This window comes from Eulemur rufifrons, chromosome 8 (assembly GCF_041146395.1).
Source record: "Eulemur rufifrons isolate Redbay chromosome 8, OSU_ERuf_1, whole genome shotgun sequence".
Classification (NCBI taxonomy): Eukaryota; Metazoa; Chordata; class Mammalia; order Primates; family Lemuridae; genus Eulemur; species Eulemur rufifrons.
The window spans coordinates 51,252,235-51,267,600 of NC_090990.1; the positions used below are offsets into that span (position 1 = coordinate 51,252,235).

The following is a 15,366-nucleotide window of genomic DNA, read 5'->3' on the forward strand; positions in this document are numbered from 1 at the left end:
TAGCCCCCACCTACAGAAATTATGATTTCATTGTTTTTAGAATGAATCTGAACATAAGACTGTTTTACATTTTCCCCCAGAATATTCTAATATGCTGATACTGAAGATGTAAAAATTGAAAAGACAGTATGTAGTTTCTAACTTCAAGAAGTTTGTTGTAAAGAAAACAAGTAAATGAATTGTTATTAACAACAGAAGGGAGTATATAGAGTGAAAAGATACACATGTAGAACAAATAGAGGAGGCAAGAAGAAAAGGTACGCCTGGAAAGCCTTTGGAGATACCTACTGTATTAGCCTGTTTTGTGCTGCTGTAAAGGAATACCTGAGGCTGGGCAATTTATAAAGAAAAGAGGATTATTTGGCTCATAGTTCTACAGACTGTACAAGAAGCATCACACCTGCTTCTGCTTTTGGTGAGCACCTGCTTCCCCTTTACCTTCCACCTTGATTGGAAGATCCCCGAAGCCCTCACCAAAAGCAGAAGCAGGTGTGATGTACTCCCTTCCGGCACCACCTCCTCCCTCTTTTGTTCCTTCCCTCATCATGATGAGGGAGGAGGTGGTGCCAGGCTCTTTTAAACAACCAACTCTCTCATGATCTAATAAAGTGAGAACTCTCGTTATTTTGGGGAAGGCACCCAGCCATTCATGAGGGATCTGCCCCCATGACCCACACACCTCCCACTTGGCCCCACATCCAACACTGGGGATCAAATTTCAACATGAGATTTGGAGGAGCCAAACATCCAAACCATATCACCTACCAAACCAGTATCTGATAATTCTTTAATTTGCTAGTGGTACCCTGCTAAGTGATGAACCATAGTTCAAAAGAGCTGATCTGTAGTTTAATCAGTATAAACAATACAAAGCACTATAAAGAGCTACTTTATAATTAATCACCATTGTGTCTTTAATGCCAGAACAATGCCAGGCACATATAAGGTACACAAAAATGCTTGTTGAAAAAAATTAATGGTCAACTGTAGCATTTAAACCTTTTTTCTTAAGAAACAGATTTATACTCCACTCACAAAGATAAACTCAAAAGAAAAAAAAACCAAAAACAAAAATAAACTCAAAATGGATCAGACTCAAATGTAAGACCAGGAACCATAAAACTCTTAAAAGAAAACATAGAGAAAAACTTCCTTGACATTGGTCTGGTCAAAGATTTTTTGGATATGACACCAAAGGCACAGGTAACAAAAGCAAAAATAAATAAGTGGGACTACATCAAACTAAAAAGCTCAGCATGCCACAAACATATGGATCATAAAAAATAAAAATAAAAAAATAAAAATCTCAGCAAAGGAAACAGTCAACAAAAATGAAAAGGCAATCTATGGAAAGGGAGAAAATATTTGCAGACCATTTATGTGATAAGGGGTTATTATCCAAAATATATAAGGAACTCAGATATTTCAATAGCAAAAACAAACAAACAAAACCCTAAATAACCTGATTAAAAAACAAAGGACCCGAATAGATATTTTCACAGAGAAGACACGCAAATGGCCAACAAGTATATGAAAAGGTGCTCAACATTACTAATCATCAGAGAAATACAAATCAAAACTATAATGGGATATCACCTCCCACCTTTTAGGATAACTATTATCAAAAAGACAAGATGTAATCGTTCACAAGGGTGCAGAGAAAGGGAACCTTTGTATGCTATTGGTGCGAATATAAATTAATACTGTTGTTATGGAAAACAGTATGGAGGTTATTTAAAATATTTAAGGTAGAACTACCATACGACCCAGCATTCCCTCTTCTGGATATATACCCCGCCAAAATAAGATCCACACCATGCAGATATATCTGTGCCCGCATGTTCTTTGCAGCATTAGTCACAATAGCCAAAACATGGAAACAACGAAAGTATCTGTCAGTAGGCAGACATTTATTATTAAGCCATTAAAAAAAAGGAAATTCTGCCATTTGTGACAACACAGATAAAACTTGGGGGCATTACGCTAAGTGAAATAAATCAGAAGAAGAAAGCCAAATACTGCATAATCTCACTTATATGTGAAATCCAAAATGGTTGTACCCATAGAAACGGAAAATAGAACAGTGGTTACCAGGTGTAGGAGAGAGAGGAAAAAAGGGAGATGTTGGTCAAAGGGTACAAACTTGCAGTTATAATACACTTGAAATTTGCTTAAATGTTCTTACCACAAAACAAAACAAAGAGTAACTAAGTGAGGTGAGAGATGTGTTAATTAACTTGATTGTGGTAATTATTTCACAAAATATACGAGTATCAAATCTCAGCACATTGTACACCATCAAATCATATAACTTTATTTGTCAATTATGCCTCAATAAAACTGGAAAAAAAATTAAAGATATATGCTGAATATCAATGTTGGTTGTAAATTAAACTAAGCATCATATTTTTGGTGTCAGAAATTTTGATGAAAAAAATGTATAGGTGTTCTACTTCTTGGATGAGACAAATAATTTTAAATTAAGCTGAGAAAACAAAGTACTGACAAAGCAGTTCACTTTCAGTAATCTGGGTTTTCCCAAATAGCGACATAAGAGCCAGTCATTTCGAATTGGACAGTCTGAGTTTCTCTTCAAGAATCTGAAATGTAGGTCAGGGCTCTGCTGACGTTTCCACTTGCCTCAGAGCTGAAAATGTGAAGTGATCCCTGCCATGCAGGCAGTGGGGAAAGAAGACATGACAAGGCCCACACGCGTGCCAGCCCGGCTCTAGGTGGAATTATGTGCTTCAACCAGGGAGAAAGGTAAAGAGACAAAGATAGTCCACGTACGTAAAGACGGCTACATTTCCTTTTGGAAATACATGGGCCAAGTTGTTTTCTCTTGCAAGTTCTCATGATGTTTCCTACAGTGGCTACTGATGCACTTTGAATCTATATTACTGTCTGGCATCACATTACTTTAAATAATTATTGCATATATTCTATTAGGCAAGTAATTAACTTCAAACTAGGAACATTTTAGGGCTTGTGTTGCCTCTGATAAAGAGAAGACCTACTATTGCTAACAAATTATGAAAGGGATCCCTATATTCCAGAGCCACGGGGACCCCAGTTTTTTAAAATGTTATCAGATATTTTATGCTATTTGATAAGCCATGAGTTGTGTTTTGTTGTTGTTGTTTTTTATGAAAAGCTCAGGTTTTATTAAACAGATAAAAATAACTGATTAATGTTGATTATTGAGTAACTGAATTACTTGATAATGTAATTAATTGATTCATTGAATGATGTAACGCTAGTTGTAAACTAATGACAGTATTGTTTGGAATTTCTATAACGTGTTTCTTTTGCGTTCTCTACAGATGAAAGAGCTTTCTGTAAGTTTAACTGGTAATAGCACACATGTGTTGGTCTCACTTCACTTTTCTTCATTTTGAATCTGTTTTCTCTGGGAGTTCTGAAATTTTTGGGTTTTCCCAAGTCTTGCTCATCAAAGACTGGTATTCCTAGAGAGTGATAGGTATATAACTCTGGTCAGGAGAAGAATTCGTCATCAGAAGTTAGTTCAGAAAGAGGAGGTTTCTGTTGAAAGTGCCTAGGAGGAATTGTGTTTTAATAGGGTCAAATGTCCTAATAATTTGTAGTGATTTTTGAAGCGTATAACATTCTATTCATTTGCTGTATTCCTCTTACTGTACCTTATTCCCCTTAGTACCTTATTCCTCTTATTGTACCACCTCTTATTGTACCTTCTCTTTTTTTTTTTTTTTTTTTTGAGACAGAGTCTCACTCTGTTGCCCGGGCTACAGTGCCATGGCATCAGCCTCACTCACAGCAACCTCAGACTCCTGGGCTCAAGCGATCCTCCTGCCTCAGCCTCCAGAGTAGCTGGGACTACACGCATGTGCCACCATGCCCGGCTAATTTTTCTATATATATTTTTAGCTGTCCATATAATTTCTTTCTATTTTCAGTAGAGACGGGGTCTCGCTCTTGCTCAGGCTGATCTTAAACTCCTGAGCTCAAACAATCCACCCGCCTTGGCCTCCCTGAGTGCTAGGATTACAGGCGTGAGCCACCGCACCTGGCCTTATTGTACCTTCTCGATACAACAGTGACATTTCTTTGCCCTGTTTCCTTTCTTCCTAATCAAAGGTTCCCATCAAAGATAGTAACTGTTAAGGAAAAAAAGGTAATGCTTTTTATTATTTTATCAAAAATACTGCAATTTAAATATTCTTCATATTTTTTTCCAGAGGAAAGCAAAGGCATTTTCCTGCTTCCAAGCATGAATCAGGTCATTATTCAATGGGATGCGGTAATAGCTCTTTACATACTCTTCAATTGGTGTCATGGAGGTATGGTATTTTGCAAATCTATCTCTATCTTTTATTCAACTAATAGAATATTGAGTGATTATTATTTTCAAGGCATTATGCTAGGACCTTTGAAGAATACAAGAATTATTATATTGGGAAAAATTATATATGCATAATAATTATATGGAATGAAATAAAAATGGTCCCACCTCTCTCCAAATACAGGTTTCCTTTCTTAAATATCCCCGATGGACAACTCTTTAACTAATATATAACTGTTTCCACAAAGGAGCTTATTACTTTGAGTTGCTGTGTTCTATCTTTAAACCATTATAACTGTTATATGAAAATCCATCTAACATTTGAATTTAATTTAATTTCACCAACCATTTATTGATGGTTGCTATGTGCCAGGCTCTGGGCTAGCCTTTTGTTCCTCACAACAACTTTGTGCAGTACTGTCATGTGCCTGTGATCATTTAGCTGATCAGTAACCTAAGAAAAAAGGAAAAGAAAAAAAATATCATGTGCCATTATTATTCCTATCTTATAATTCACACAAACATCTGGCCCTATGCAGTACAACAGAGTCCTGGAAGACAGGCATAGGCAGCTTGGAGGAATCCAGGAAGGGGATCATCAGAAGTTCAGGCAGGGTAGCAATTGGAATTTGGGAGTTTCTGGTGGAGACAATGGTGTCCTGGGCAGGTGGCAGGGCTTCCGTTACTGGGAGGCAAACAGCACCAAGGCAGGGTCTGGAATGAAGTGTTGCAGACCAGGTAACTCAGAATACTGAGAAAAGCAAAATCATCATCTATAGGTTGGGACACAATTATACTGGAGATACAGATGTGGTCCCATTGTTAGAACCAGGACTCCTTCAGCTAGATGATATTAGACACTTCCTGACTCAGGTCAACAGCTATCCAAGAAGGGTTAGGGGAAATACGACACCAGCTGTCTTTCCTAGCTTCTTGAAATATGCAAAATGACAAGCAGGACTTCTGTTTATACATTCAGGCGATAAGTATATGGAAATAAGACAAGCCCTTGTGACACGGTATTAGAGACCTTCCAGCTATCTATTAGAAATTATTTTACATATTATTGTTCAATCTGCAATAAATATTTTTAGTATCACCTAGACTACATTTTTCTAAGTTTTCTACTAGAATGTTTTTACTGCTTTTCAATAGCTTTGCAAAAATAAAAAATAGGCTATGTTTAGCATTGTACTAACCAACCTGTAGCCCTATTAAAAAGGGAAATTAACATTTTTGTATGACCTATTCTTATATAATCCATGTTGACTCCTATTGATCACTGATTTTTTTGTCCTATGTACTGAAAAACCATTGACCTACCAATTCACTCCTGAATGTTGTGAAGCTCAATAGTCCAGAATTTCTGTGGTTCTTCCTTCCATTTTTGAAAACCAGGAGAACATTTATCCAAACCTGAAGTCTCCTGGCATCGTTGACATTTATCTTTGTCAGTTTGTTTGTTTTTTGAGATAGAGTCTTGCTCTGTTGCCCGGGCTAGAGTGCAGTGGCATCATCATAGCTCACAGCAACCTCAAACTCCGGGGCTCAGGAGATCCTCCTGCCTCAGTCTCTCATGTAGCTGGGACCACAGGTGCAGCCACCATGTTCAACTCATTTTTTTTCTATTTTTAGTAGAGACAGGGTCTCACTCTTCTCAGGCTGGTCTCAAACTCCTGACCTCAAGCGATCCTCCTGCCTCAACCTCCCAGAGTGCTAGGATTACAGGCGTGAGCCACCTCACCCAGATGACATTTTCTATGTATTCTCAAAGACTAATCACAATGGTTTCATGATACTGCAGTATTCACATATTTCTTTAAGATGCTGGAGATGCAGTTTGTCTACACTTGAATTGTCGAATTTATTTAAAGTAGCCAGATACTTTCTTAAAACTTCCTTTTCCTATCTTTGACTTCAGTCTCCTATTGATGATGATGGAATTATTTTTATTGTTACTTCAACGTTTAATATTTATAATTTGTATGTAAATGTTCATTACATGAATGGTAATATTTGATTACATTTACATTATACAGCCAATTAGTTCTTTAAACTTTGTGTTCCAGAGATAAGGGCTTTTTAAAATCAAATACTGATCTTTAATTATCACTGTTTTGATAAGCTTTAAAGACATTTTAAGACAAGGTGTTCTCAGAAAAAACCTATAATAAATTTGACAGAACCTTTATTATGTTTTCCTTGATGTGAATTTCATTTCATTAGTATTACAGGGTATTGTCCTTTGAGTTTATAAAAATGATTTTAAATTATTGTTTTTTGATTGTAAAATACATTCATTATATAATTTTTAAAACACAGAAATATACAATTGAAAAATGAAAAATTACTTTAATGCAGAGATTATCATTGTTAATATCTTAGTGTATTTCTCTTTATTCATTCATCTATTTACTTCTTTCTAACACTGAGCCTGCATTAAATGTTTTGCAACTTGCTTTTTTTAAACAATATCTTCTAAAGATTTCCCATATTATTACATTAATGATGAATTTTATGTGGTTATCAAGCACTAGATTTTTGTCATTGACAAGAGTATGGTTTTATTCATTATATTCATAATTTGCTGATAAAAGTAGCCTTTATCTAAAAAAGAATAAACAATTGGTTGAGTAGCTAGAGAAGGGGGTTCAGATTTTGCAGTGCCCAGTGTTATTTTTAATCTTACCTTTGAAAAATGCTGTAGCTTCGTAATTCCTCAGTTCTCCACTTTGAAGTAGGATAGCTAATTATATTTGTTCTTTAGACAATTAGAGAAGCTTCAAAGCTGACTCTAGTCTTGTGTCATGCTGTTGAACATCACTAGAAGCATGATATAAACACTATAATAAACTAATCAATGGAAACATATACTTAGTCCTTAAACTTTTTTACAATGGACATCATTTGATTAATAGAAAAGAATAGTGCTCGCTTCAGCAGCACATACACTAAAATTGGAATGATATGGAGAAATTAGCATGGCCCCTGCGCAAGGATGGCATGCAATTTGTGAAGCATTCCATATTTTTAAAAATCAAAAAAAAAGAACATTTAAAATGCAATAGAATATTTTTCTGAATCTCTCATTTTAATGTTTTACATAGAATTTATTATTTTTATCTACTTATTTCCAGGAATTACAAATATAAACTGCTCTGGCCACATCTGGGTAGAACCAGCAACAATTTTTAAGATGGGTATGAATATCTCTATATATTGCCAAGCAACAATTAAGAACTGCCAACCAAGGAAAATTTATTTTTATAAAAATGGCATCAAGGAAACATTTCAAATCATCAAGATTAATAAAACAACAGCTCAACTTTGTTATAAAAACTTTCTGGAACCACAGGCCTCTATATACTGTACCGCTGACTGTCCTGGACGTTTTCAGGAGACACTGATATGTGGAAAAGACATTTCTTCTGGATGTAAGTGTTGGGGCACATTCAAAATGCAAACAAAAGCTAGTCTAGCAAGTAACTGGTAATTACCAGTCTTGTCTAAAAATAGAGGCAAATCGATATCGTTCACTTTTTAGTTTTGTTTGATAAGGGGGATGCAAACTCAAGCACCTCCAGGGCCAGGTTGGTAAACTTTATGAATTAAGGAGGCTGGTGGTGCGTGTGCAGAGAAGAAAGCTCAGAGATGATCTTCTAGTCCCAAATCCAACATCCCTGGGAGCCCAGTATTCCTAGATCTTTTGCCTCTTCAAAGGAAGACAGAAAAATGAATTGTTAATGTGAACTCTCCAAATTTTAAAATGTTGCCAATGCATTCAAAAAACAAATTTTCTCTACTGACTTGGCCAAACACTGAGTATGTGAGGGCCAGCATCCTCAGACTTTAAATCTTGCTCTTTTCATCATTTTTTCATTTACACCTTTTATTTGTTTGTTTTCCAAACTAGTATCATCAACCTTGATGATGATCCCATTGAGAAATTTTGAGGCCAAGATTTAGGGAGAGTTGCAAAACTAGCTTTGTGTTCCCTCTGTGCTTCTAGCTTTATGACCTTTGGGCAAGTTGTCTGACCAATCTAAGCCTCAATGCCTTGCCTGTGAGACGAGGCTAATTATACAGGCTGCATTAAGCCCTGAATTTCAATAACTTATTTGAAAGCATATGACAAAGTTTAAAGTACAACATCAATGCCTAAATCCTTAAAAATGGATGCTTTTGATAAAACATGGGGAGATTCTGATACATTCCCCTGTTCTTAATTCCACAATTCCAATTGTGAGTCACTATGTTTGTTACTATCATTAATAAGGAAAATAGTTACATTAATCTTAAAAATATATGCTAAATTCCATTTCTATTCAAAGTATTCTGAAGGTGTTTAACTTACTACAGTAATATGGGCTGACTTGTATAATGATATACTTAATTCTTGGTTCTACTGTTATGCAGAGGCGACCAATAAGTTCAGCACTGTTTTAACCTACAGACTCATTGCCTATGGCACCTACGCCCATTTTCAGTGAAAATTAAAGGGATTTGGGTCTTTGCCATGCTCCCCTTCCTCCATACTTTTGAGAATCAAATCTGAGTTCTGGCCTCTTCCTCACCTCCAGACCTTAGCTGGAGCCAGGCCAATGTCAGCACTACCACCTGACCCTATAGTGGCTGCCTGAAAAGCTAGAAGTTTCCTTGCTCTAACAATGAGGCCATTGCCCTACTTAACTCTGGGCAGCTGATCTTGAATATTTTGTAAAAGAGAGAAGAACTATAGGAAATGGTAGAGGTGAGCTGAGCAAGGAAATTAGGTAAGTTTTGGTGTCAAAGTATAAAGTTGCCTTAAACTAATGCCTTAAACATGCTAAACTTGCCCTAAATTGTGAAAGTTAAACCCCAGGCAGACATCTTATCTGATGTACTTAATCTCCATAGCTTGTCCACATCCTCAGGAAACATAACCAACACTGATGCTTAAGTACTTTACTATTTATCCTTTGGGGCTGGGAGTGGCGGTAGAGACAATACACAGTTCCTTCACAGGGCAAATAAGCAATTTCCACGGTTATGGGAAAATGTCAGTTGCTAACGTAAGCCAGAGGAGAAAAGGGAGTAAAATAAGTATTGCCTCTGTTGAATGATAAAATTTCAACAAAGTTAGTTTTTAGATCTAATTAGCTTTTATTTGTGATTCATGAATTGGATAGCATCTCTTTCTGTAATATAGACAGGTGCTCCACTGGACACGTCAGAAGAGTTGATTTTTGTAAGGTGGGAACAAAGAACTAAGATTGGTTAACCTCAGGTTTCTTCAGATTATTTTTCACGTAGGAATTAAAGCAGGGGAGATTTCCTTATCATGTCAGCTCAGGTTAACTGGGCCCTTTCTGATTAGTTGCTGTGAATCTTCTTGTTAGGGTGGAAAGCCTAGTAGATGCTCACAGTGCAGGTGGAGAAAGATACCTCATGCAGAAATTAAGATATATCAAAGTAAAAAAGTTTATTTTATCTTCTTAGAAGAATAGAGAGAATGAGAGGGTGAAGGTGGGGTGGGAAGAGCAGGGAGACGGCATCCCAAAGAAAGAGAAGGGGGTGCCGGCATTGAGGCCAAGCAGCTTGCTGATTTTAAGGGAAATGAAGAGAAAGAGAAAAATAGTGATTGTTGTCAGTTGATAACAAAAGCGGCAGCAGGATGTCAAAGTCCAAGACTTGGTTTCCTGCCTTTCCTTGGAGAAGGGATCATCACAGGAGATGCAACTCTGTCCTCAGGATATGGCTGAGGCTCAGGACTCTTCAGGCTGTAAAAATCAGAGTCTCAAAAAACAACTTTGACCGAGAGAGAGATTTACATCTCTTTTCCATTCATTCAGCTCTTTTCAGAAGTTGTGCAAAACGCAGCTCCTGCAGGGTGACTGTTAGTGAGAGAACGCATAGGATGGATCTTTAACTGTTACCGAGGAACCTGTAGGGTTAAGTATTTTCACGTTATTTTTGCAAGGCCGCCCCTTTCACTTCTCTTTTCAGAAAACACTTGTCTGTTTGGGGTTTTACCTGCTTCCTTAACATTTCAGTTCAATTATATCACTTAGCAGGAGTGACTTCATTTTGGCTTGGTCTGTTGGGGCCTATTACAGGAGCTCTGTCCAAAACTACAGCCTCCTACAAATTTAATTTAATACCTCCTTCCCTGTGTTGCAGTATGTGTAACTGATTACTGCCAAGCGTCCTCCCAGTGTTGGCTGAGGGGCCTCTGCCCCCAAACCCAACACCAGGCAAAGTTTAAGGTAAGAGAGTGGACTTGGCTCCCCTTCTAGGACAACCTAATAGAAACACTTACATTCTCTGCTCATGGCTGCTTAGCAAGAACATCAGTCTTTCCATTTATTTAACTTGTGACTTATAACTGCTTACATAGCCCTCTGGTTATGAGTATGAAAATGTAACTGCCAGGTAAGAGTTTACTCAAACCCCTGAATTCAAGCTGAATATCTTCTTGGCTCTGCATTCTTAGCAAACAAAACTTCCTACTTAAGTAGGTCAAAAAAAGGCTTTTGAGGTTATTGTGGCATTCTAGAAATCACATTGCTTTCACTGGACCACTTTGATCACAGGATATGTGTATGGTGAGCTTTACTATGTCAACTTATCATCACTGTTTCGAACAAAATGATTATATGTATTTTTTTAGATTGGAGACAAATCATAAAAGACAGAAGATAAATGAATCATTGCTTTCCCTGAAAAGATATCCAAATATACTTAAAAGGTTCTGTGCTTTAATGTGTAATTTCTGAAATATAAAGTGTATTATCACAATTTCCATTTTAGCCACAATCCTAGACATTTCTGAGATTCTAATCTGTGATTAAATGCACACATATGAAAAATTTGTTCTAACAGGGCCACAGCAATCATGGGATAAAACACTACAAGATATCTTTATTAAGATATTAAAATAAACTGTACACAATCATGTTTCAACTTAATCATTTGTTTAAAATTTTAAGCATCTTGGACTTAAACTTTAACCTGCTTTGACTTCTACTTATAGTGGTGAAAGCAGATTTGTTATTCAATAAAAGACCCTGAATATTGTCTTTAACATTGCTATTAAGTGTCATTACCACACTATTATGTTGGCCTGTGCCCTGCTTGGGTAAGAAATTGCAGAGATCTTTGCCGGAAGCTTTGTGCCTCTCTTCATTTTGCTCCTTCTCATAATCATCTTATCAATCAAGCCAATCAATTCCAATGCAATGGAATAACCTTCACTGGGTAGTTACTATGCACCAAAAACGTGTTAAATGCTAGAAATGCAAAGAAGAGGGAATCACAGACTCCCTGAGTAAGCTCTCACTAGAAAATGACCCCTGGCTAGACTCTGAATTAACAAGACTCCTGGCCTGTGATTAATGAGTGTCCCAATAATGGGGGTGGAAAGTGGGAATGGTAGGAAAGAACAAAAATTTAAGCCTCCTCCTTGTATATTTCAGGGTATTCTCTAGTATTTAGTTCTACTGCAGGATTTTGTTCCTAGATATTGAATAACCTGGCAATGAATTCTAACTCATTGAGATCTATCTCATTGTAACCAATGAGAACCCCCAACTCAATCTCCAAAGTGATTTAAATTTATGTTTCCACACCTACCTTCTTTAAGGGTCAATTAAAACAAAGATTTCTTTTACACTATTTGGAGCCAAGTTTCTCCCCATAGTAGCTTAATGTTGCAAGTACCAAAATGTTTTAAAGTACTTTAGTGTGTTCTCACTGTTCGAAAATAATTTTTTAATTATGAAATCAAATTGCATTCAATATAGAAAATTTTCAAAATTTAGACCAGCTAAAAAAGAAATACCCATCATCCCCATAATCCCATAATTTTACCACTAACATAATTCCTCTTTAATAATTTGGAATATGTTTTTCAAGTTTCATTCTCTGTCAGTCTCTCTCTCATGAAACCACTACACCAAACTATTTTGCTTTTTTCACTTTATTATATGATCATTACCTAATTAATTAAATTAATTAAATAGACCTTTAATACCTTCCAAAAGTCAGGTGCTTCAATTATCTTCTATAACATTGCTTTTGGGTGTATTTTAGAAGTGAATTATAGTTTATTTAATCTTATTTTGGGGTATTGAGGTTGCTTACAATTTTTTTCATTATTAGGAACAATATTTTAAGAGCATGTCCTTTTAGCCAAATATTTTTATATTTATCTATGAACATTTCATTAAGGGTACATTCATAGATGTGAAATTGCTGGGTTGCAAGATATTACTTCTTTTAAAGACTGTGCTATATAAAGTGCTCTCCATAAAAGTTGTACCAATTTGTACTTCCACCGGAAGTATGTTAGAAGATTTTCAGGAGTCCATTCCCAAATTGCATATTACCATTTTTCCAAATCCTTGCTAATTTGATAGGCTTAAATATCTTTTATCATTTTGATTTGCAATGATAAAATGATAAAAATTTTAAATTGTTATTTGTTTAATATATTGTTTATTATTTTACAAGCAATATTCTTGGTAGATGTTTTTGCAGGTCAAGTTAGAGAACATATTTGTATTTAAGATAAATCTTTGGGTGTAGCTTCAGGTGCATAATAAATGTCTGTATTTTTATTCTCTATAAGCCCATATTTTTCCGTTTGCCTTTTCATTCTCTGAGCAGTCCAGTATCCCAGACAGACCCTTTTGTAGTTCACAAGAGTGATGACTGTGTGTTCACACACATGTGTGATATGTTCCTCCCTCAAACCTTTCTATGACATCAGCACATTACCTGTCTGACATGCAAAAAATAAAAATTAAAAAAAAAATCTCAGGTGGTACTTCACATATAGGTATAAGCTGAGAGAGCAACATCTGAAAAGTGAATATATGATGAACACTCAATATTTCCGTACTTCTTTTCTAAAATCTTGATCTTGGTTATTCATTACTGGATGATACAAGTGAAAATTTCAAATGCCATGCTCTGGTTGATGGAGTTTCACAGGCTTCAGAGGCCCCAAGGACTCAGTGTCATCAGAACTCTTTCATCTTTTCCCGTCTCTTGGGTTTTGTTTTCCCCTGTGCTGGCTTCATTCTTAAAAAATAGTTTCATTATGACAGCAAGATGGTCACCAACAATTCACAGTTCACATGCTACTCAGAGATAGCAGTTTCAGGGGGAAGAATGCACCTCCTTTGCAATGGCTCCAGAAAGGGTCCCTTGGAGAATTCTGATTGGTTCGTCTTGAGTCATGTGCTCGTTGCCAAAGGGAAATTCTCTGATTAGTCAGCCTAGGTCAAGGGCACACTTCTGTGGAGAGCCCGGTAGCTCACAGCCCTTGTGGCAGGGGTAGGGTGCAGATCAGGTTGGGGTGAGGGACTGGGAGGATGTCAGTTCTCAAAGTGGAAAGATGCTGGCAGAAGAAAAGTAAGAATGTTCTCCATAATATGGCCACTCAGAGAAAGAGCTGGGGTGGGGTGGGGTGGGGCAGTGGGAGAGAGCCTTGAAATAGAATTCTGCGAATACCAAACTCCTAAAAAAGTCTTGTTGTTGTTGTTTTGGTAAAATATACATAACATAAAATGTACCGTTTTTACCAGGCTTAAGTGTGCAGTTCAGTGGCATTAAGTACTTTCACATCACCACCATGCAGCTCCAGAATCCTCCCATTGCCAACTGAAACTCTGTACCCGTTAAACAATAACGCCCCATCCGCCCTCCTCCCAGCCCCTGGAAACTCCCATTCTACTTTCTGTTTCTGAGTTCGACTATTCTAGATACACTGTTCAAGTGGAATCATACAGTATTTGTTCTTTTGTGTACGGCTTACTTCACTTAGTATGATGTCTTTAAGTTTCATGCATGTTGTAGTGTATGTCAAAATTTCCTTCCTTTTTAAGGCTGAAGAATATTCCATTGATGTACAAACACCAAACTTTTAAAATGAGCAGTGGAATCCATGCCAGAGGAGAAGATAGTCTGCCAGCGTAGTAGAAGAAGACTGTGAAGAACCCTTTCACATGAGCCAAAACCAGAGAGGTTTCAAGGAGGGAGTGAGCACAATATCAAATCCTGCAACAGTCAAGCTCAATGACAACTGACAAGAGATCACGGGCTTTGTTGAATGCAAAGGCCTTAATGACCTTAGCAACATGGTTTTGGTGGCGTTATGGAGGCCAAATCCTGATTGGGGTTCAAGAGGAAATAGAAGACAAAGAACAATGGCCTCTTTTAAAATGTTAGCTACTAAGAAAAAGGGAAAGATACAGTGGTAGCCGAGGAGAGACAGAATTTGTGTTGAGTTTTTTGTTTTTTTTTGGAATGGGAGGAACTTGACTATGTCAATATACCCAAAGAAGTGGAGAATACAGTGAAGTATATGAAGGAGCAGAGCAGAGATTGATAGCAAAGTGGCTTGCAGGGTGAGGTAATAAAGAGAGAATGAGGTGCTGAATGCTGATTGGCCCGATTTCCCAAATAAAATTGACAGCTTATCAAGTAACTACTTTATGAAAAACTTCATGTTTCTCATGGCAGCTCCTAAGTGATGTGTTTTGTTGCAGATCCACCAGACGTTCCTGATGAAGTGACCTGTGTCATCTATGAACATTCAGGCAACATGACTTGCACCTGGAATAGTGGGAAGCTCACCTACATAGACACAAAGTATGTGGTGCATGTGAAGAGGTAGGTTCCTTCCTCAGTGGTTTCACATAAGTGGTTCCACTCCAGTTCGGCCAGAGTTCTTCCTCCAGCACAGATCCAAGAAATCAGCCTTGAACATTAAACATCGACCCTGACCATCCCCAGCTTCCTAATTTTGATCAGTGAAATACCAATGGCCTTTTTGGGCCATTAATATTTTCACTCTATAGGACAATGTGTTCTATGATCTTTCTGTCCTTTTTATTCATTGGTGGGTAACTGGTAGCAGGAGGCTAATGTGGTATATAGCACAGCACAGTTTTAAACCATTGCTTAAATCCCAGCTCTATTCCAGGGTTTAGATAACTTCCTCAATCTCTCCACATTGCTGTTTCTGTAACTTTAAGATGGAAATAGACCCTAATGCACAG

General features: G+C 37.0%; 1 protein-coding gene and 2 non-coding genes across 3 annotated transcripts in view; all 3 read left to right on the forward strand.

Moving 5' to 3' along the window:
• Positions 1–4,249: 4,249 nt before the first annotated feature.
• The window catches only part of IL23R (interleukin 23 receptor), a 60,946-nt gene continuing 49,829 nt past the window's right edge, over positions 4,250–15,366 (forward strand). Inside the window, exons 1-3 of the mRNA XM_069478045.1 lie at positions 4,250–4,319; positions 7,459–7,755; positions 14,854–14,977. Coding sequence (XP_069334146.1) covers positions 4,250–4,319; positions 7,459–7,755; positions 14,854–14,977 — 491 coding nt within the window. The remainder of the gene's footprint in view (positions 4,320–7,458; positions 7,756–14,853; positions 14,978–15,366) is intronic.
• On the forward strand, positions 7,249–7,353 carry LOC138391068 (U6 spliceosomal RNA). The gene has a single exon (XR_011234709.1). It is a non-coding gene; the product is annotated as a U6 spliceosomal RNA (small nuclear RNA).
• LOC138391214 (small nucleolar RNA U13) lies at positions 12,985–13,088 on the forward strand. The gene has a single exon (XR_011234823.1). It is a non-coding gene; the product is annotated as a small nucleolar RNA U13 (small nucleolar RNA).